The 5,780-nt window shown below is 46.9% G+C and overlaps 1 protein-coding gene across 1 annotated transcript in view; it reads left to right on the forward strand.

Moving 5' to 3' along the window:
• STK11IP (serine/threonine kinase 11 interacting protein) overlaps nt 1-5,780 on the forward strand; it is a 19,676-nt gene that overhangs the window by 5,911 nt on the left and 7,985 nt on the right. The window contains exons 5-11 of the mRNA XM_012642463.1: nt 3,908-4,034; nt 4,259-4,362; nt 4,497-4,592; nt 4,790-4,831; nt 5,024-5,170; nt 5,366-5,450; nt 5,492-5,526. Coding sequence (XP_012497917.1) covers nt 3,908-4,034; nt 4,259-4,362; nt 4,497-4,592; nt 4,790-4,831; nt 5,024-5,170; nt 5,366-5,450; nt 5,492-5,526 — 636 coding nt within the window. The remainder of the gene's footprint in view (nt 1-3,907; nt 4,035-4,258; nt 4,363-4,496; nt 4,593-4,789; nt 4,832-5,023; nt 5,171-5,365; nt 5,451-5,491; nt 5,527-5,780) is intronic.

Below are 5,780 nucleotides of genomic sequence, written 5' to 3' on the forward strand. Positions count from 1 at the left end.
GAACTTAAGGGTGCTAGAGTCACCACTTTAGGCATGTGGCCTTGAGCTTTTAGGAACTGTGCTAATGTTTGCCCAGGATTTTTAAATTTAATTTATAATTTTTTTACTATGCAAACCTGGCTGATCAAGATTTTTAATGTAGGCCATGGGGGAGTTGAAAAAAAATCTGTGCTAAATATTGTTGAACTAGTGCTGAACAATCTGCGATTCTTGTAGGCCAAGGTTGAAGCCTAGTCAAAAAGAGGGCTCGGAGGACCCTGACTAGAGTTTGGTCAAGGTGACCAAAGGTGACAATCTTTGTCAGTCCCTCCTCTTGTTCAAGGAAAGAAGAGATGTTCATATTTCCTGGAAGCAATGTAAATTCATTTCTTCCTTGATCATCTTTTGTTCATTAAGGACCAACTGAACCATCTATTGAGGCTGGGTAGTAGAGGATTTTTGGTGGATGGTTCAAGTGACTTCCATAGAAGTGGGGGACATTTCTGTGGAAACACAAATAAAAACAAAGATTAATGGTTGGAGCAGACTATAAATCCATATTCTGAGTCCAGAGGGCAGCCAGTTGAGACGATATCTAGATGTTGAGCTCCAAGTGTCATTAGATGGTGTAGTGAGAATGGCAGTGGCAATCTGATGGATTTCTTGATTTGTAGTTTGAATATTTGTGGTGATGGCATAGACATCAGTGTCATAGTCATGGTTATTTCCCAGAGCAGGGCATGGAAGATACAGGAATGTCAGTGGACTTTCTGAGTGGCCCATGTCCCAGCAGCTCTGGGCATGTAGATTGTCCACACATGAACTGTTGTATGATGGATTTTATTATATTAAGTAGTCCAGCTTCAGCTCACAGGGATTTTTTTAGATCCTAGGGAAAAGGGCAACTACAAGTAACCTGGAGTTCTGATAAGGATATGGGTAGTTAGCAGTTGAGTTTTATTTTTTAAGTTTTTTTAGAAACAAGGGCTTGGTGTGTTGCCCAGTCTGGTCTTGAACTCCTGGCCTCTAGCCATCCTCCTGTCTCAGCCTCCTGAATAGCCGGGATTACAGACGCAAGCCACCATGCCCGGCTTCAGGGCAGTTAGATTTTAGTTCTCAATGATACCAGGTCAGGAGAGAGGGAGAAAAATTAGAAACATTAGTTTGAAGAATTGTGGCCAAATATGGAAAGAAACTAGAAGAATTGAGAATTTGATAAGGGCTGACAAAATGTGTAAGACAGCAGGATCTAGTCCAATTTACAGGTAGATAAAACCTCAAAGAAAATAAATAGAACTAGAATCTGGTAATCCACAATGTTGTGTTAATAGTTTTTTCATTGAATCATAAAATTTTTCTCTAAAGTCACCCCCGCCCCCCCTTTTTGAGTAAAAACAATAAAAATGAAAGTGAGATTATTCTTGTTTGCAAAATAAGCCTGGTCTCCTTAGATTTGGCCTGTTTATTTACGTAAGAGCAGTGAGAATGCTAATTGACCACATAGGCCTTTTTGAGTTTGCTTTGCTGGAACCTTTTTTATAAGGAGTCTCAGACAATACTTTTAAAAACCTCTTGAGGCTAGGAAGCCAAGCCAAGAGCTTGCCACCAGACTTCCTCTGTGGTGCCTGTAGATTCGTGAATTCATCTCTTCTTGAGGTTTCCCCTAAATACCCCAAGGTTTCTAGGCCTGCTGGGAAGTAACCTTTCTCACTCATATGCAAGGCTGGGAACCCTGTAAGCCAGGTAGCATGCCATTTTTTCAAAGAGGGTTTTTAAACATTGGCTCCGTAAAGTCAGCTTTTTTAGTTCCTTAAAACTGTCTGCCTGTATCTGATTTTATGCATTATTTTAAAATACGACATTTCAGACTAAGCTTGGTTACATAATCAATCTTCCCAATTATGTCTTGTTATAAGGAGGGCAGATTCTTATTGAACCTATGCAGATAACTATATTGCCATGTAAATAACACTCAGTGGGAGTTTCCAAATTCTAGAGGGATCAGGCAGGGAGAAAAGATAAATGTTTCATTTTTGTTTATAAATGTTTAATTTATTAAATTGTTTTGAGTTATAGATAGCATAAGAGAAAAGGGAAAGGGATTCCTTATATCATATCCAGAAATAGAACATTAAAGAACCAGCAATATTTTAATCAAAAGCCATAAAACAGCATAATCATCCTTCAGCAGTTCATTCAGTCCTATGTAATTCATTTCTTGTTCTGCTTGATCTTGGGTTAGCAGTTTTATGAATCCATCAGCTTTCTCTTTAGTGTTTTAGTCTCTTTAGTCCTGATTCAATCCAGTGGTACGATCTCAAAGTTATTTAAGTAATGCCATCAGAAGCTGTGCCCCAGAGTGCCTGGCACGGTCATTTTCCATGAATCTCTGTGATAGCTCCTTTTTGTTAAGACAGGTACTCTGGCCTGTAGCTTTTAGGAAGACATCAGGGTAAAGCAGTAACTCTGTGAAGGACAAAAGAGTTAAATGGGCCTATTTCTAATTAGCTTTGGAGGTGTCTGAGTCCCTTAAGAGCCCCAGTGGGGGCAGGGACCTAAAGTTTGAGTGACTGTAGGTAGTTGAGGGACTGGAGTGGGGTGGGAAGGGTCTGGCAAGAGTGAGAAGGAGGGGAGGGGACCTTTCAGAGGAGTGAGGGAGCGGAAGGAAAGATGGAAGGTGGTAAAAGGAGGAAGGGGAGTGGAGATGGTGGGAGTGGAGTGGTCTTAGAGGAGCCAGTTTGGGAAGATCTTAAGTTTCCCAAAGAAGCCATTGAAGTTCCAGATTATCCTTAGTAAAGTCATGCCAACGAGAAAGGAAATGGACAGAGCTAGTGCCATAGCAGTGGCACATATAGTCAGCAGGGATTTGAGAAGGGCGTTTCAGTCAACTGGGAAGTTCCCATGGAAGGAGCAGGATCAAGTAGGGAGAACAGAGAGGACTCAGAACAAAGAGCCAGGAAGAAGACCAGCCCAAGAGTCAGGGAGTGAATCCCTGCTGGAAGCAAAGAGTGAGGAAAAAGAATTTCCAACCCAGGAAGTACCCTTCAGACAAAGCGTGGGACTCTAACTTAGCTTCGGAACATATGCTTAGAGTCATAAGGATCAAAATCTGCCCTCACTGTGTTTCGATGGACGTTTGTCCCAAGCACTGGATTGGGAGTTAGACTCACCAGTGGCTCCCCCATTGATCAGTTGGCAGTGAAGACAAAGGCATCAAAGGTGCACTCCTGGGGTCCTGGGTGAGAGGTCCAGAGGGTCCAGCGGTGAATCTGATCCCACTTGAGTCACAGTACCAGATAGCTGTCACAGGTAAAGCCAGACACTAGTTAGAGTGGTAAGGACAGATTTTAATCAGTAATAAACTATTGCAATAGGGAAGAGGTTCCAGCATGAACTCCATTTTTGTGCAGAGGTGACTGGACATTGTAAAGAGAGAATGAGGGAGTGGGCAGGGGGAAGGAATGGTTGAGGCTTGAGCCTAGTCAGGAAAATGGAAATTTACAAAAAGTCAATAAAGCGGAGGTTGGTCCATGTGAAACTCATCTGGGATTGCTAACTGAGTGGCACTTATCAAAGTTAGGCCCCTGTCCTCCCACGGAGACTGGGCGACAGGCGCCCTATCTTCAGTTCAGGGGTTGGTTGCAACAAACAATAAATTCCTTTGGCAACCAGGAGTGTTCCCAGGTAGGAACTTAAGGGGGCTGGAGTTGCCATCCTAGGGATATGGCCTTAAGCTATTGGGAACCATGCTAATGTTTGCTTAAGATTTTTAATATGGTGGTGGGGGTGGATGTGGACAAAATCATTTGTGCCGAGAGTGTGCAGTTTTTATAGGCCAAGACTGAGGCCTGGTTCTGAAGAGGGCTCAGAGGACCCTGACTAGAGTTTGGCCAAGGAGAAAATCTTTGTCCCCTTCCTCCCCCACCAGGATTTGTGTGAGCTTTACCATCTGGACATTTCCTATAACCACCTGCATTTGGTGCCGAGGATGGGACCCTCAGGGGCTGCTCTGGGGGTCTTGATACTGCGAGGCAATGAGCTTCAGAGCTTGCGTGGTGAGTAGGGGCATGTGTTGTGGCAGACATGGAGGGGAATGGGGGAAGTGGGAGACTTAGGGTGGCCTCGGGACCACAGGCTTCTAGAGCCTTATGAGGGCTCATAGGCAGGGCCGAGGTGCTCCCATCTGTCTTTCTATCGCACTCTCCCCCAACACAGGTACCATCACACTCACCTGCACCTACGTGCACTCACCCTTCTTCTGTTCTTGCCTCCACCCTAGGCCTGGAGCAGTTGAGGAACCTGCGCCACCTGGATGTGGCATACAACCTGCTGGAAGGACACAGGGAGCTGTCGCCGCTGTGGCTGTTGGCAGAGCTCCGCAAAGTGAGACATGGGTGCTTTGAGGGCCTGGGAGCCACCATTGTGTGCCCCCATCCTGTGTTAATTTGGTCAGTGCCTTCTTCACACTGGAATGAGGTGGCTGAGGGCCACATCATTCTCCTTTTCCTGCCCCTCAGCTCTGCCTGGAGGGGAACCCTTTGTGGTTCCACCCTGCGCACCGAGCAGCCACTGCCCAGTACTTGTCACCCCGTGCCAGGGATGCTGCTTCTGGTGTGAGTGATCGATTGTCCTCTGTCCACTCTGTTTCTCTTTCCTGCCCAGTCCTACCCCACCCCTGTACCCTCTTGCCATGCCTGGGTGAGAGGTCAAGGACCTGGATGGACCCCTTGCTTATTATGTTGTTAATACCTGGAATTCACTGGGGGTGGGCTCCACCAAGAACCCCCCCTCCTCTTTTTTCTTTGCTCAGTTCCTTCTTGATGGTGAAGTCTTATCGCTGACAGATTTTCAGGTCAGTGTGGTGATGGGGCAGGGATGGGGGAAGACATGAAGGGAGGGCACTGGCGAGGGAGTCAGAGGGGTGGCCAGGAGAAGGGTCTTCCTGGTTAGTGGAAAGTGGGGTCCTGCCTCCTGGCTAGCCTGGGCAGGGCATAGGTATTTCTCTGGCTCCGACCTCTTTCTTCTTCCTGTTGTCACACGCCAGACCCCTTCATCCTTGGGACTTGGCCCCATGGCCCCGCCTGTGTCCTGGCCAGTGGGGAGTACTCCTGAAACCTCAGGCGGCCCTGACATAAGTGACAGCCTTTCCTCAGGGGGCCCTATGGTCCAGCCCCCGCTTCATAAGGTTAAAGTAAGTGATGTCGTTGGCTGCCTTGTGCCTGGGGTTAGGTGTCTTTATGGGACCTCTGGGTTGTTGGTGTGGAATAGCATGGCCTTATACTTGCTCGTAGTTGGGGTTTTTCCTGGTAGGTTGGATGGGTGGCCATGGATGGCAGGGCAGGAGGCCCTGGCTTTCATAGAACTTTGTTCCTCTACCCGACCTCAGAGCCGAGTCCGTGTGAGGCGGGCAAGCATCTCTGAACCCAGTGATACGGACCCGGAGCCCCGAACGCTGCACCCCTCCCCGGCTGGTAAGTCAGCCTCACCTGACTCATCCCTCTCCCCAGTCCAGTTCTCTCTAATCTTTTAAGTTACTGTGAAGATCTGGTAGGAGACATTGTATTTTTTGGTGGAGTAAAACATTGTAGAGGATCTCTTAGTCTTTTCTCTTTGCTTTTAGACTAGGGAAGGAAGAAGAAACTGCTGCTGGGCAGCCTTTCTCAAAGTTTTTCAAGGAACATTAATCTCTGGGTGTCAAGAGGTCATATAGGCCGGGCGTGGTGGCTCACGCCTGTAATCCTAGCACTCTGGGAGGCCGAGGTGGGTGGATTGTTTGAGCTCAGGAGTTCGAGACCAGCCTG

The sequence above is a fragment of the Propithecus coquereli genome, unplaced genomic scaffold, assembly GCF_000956105.1.
Source record: "Propithecus coquereli isolate 6110/MARCELLA unplaced genomic scaffold, Pcoq_1.0 Scaffold18, whole genome shotgun sequence".
Taxonomy (NCBI): Eukaryota; Metazoa; Chordata; class Mammalia; order Primates; family Indriidae; genus Propithecus; species Propithecus coquereli.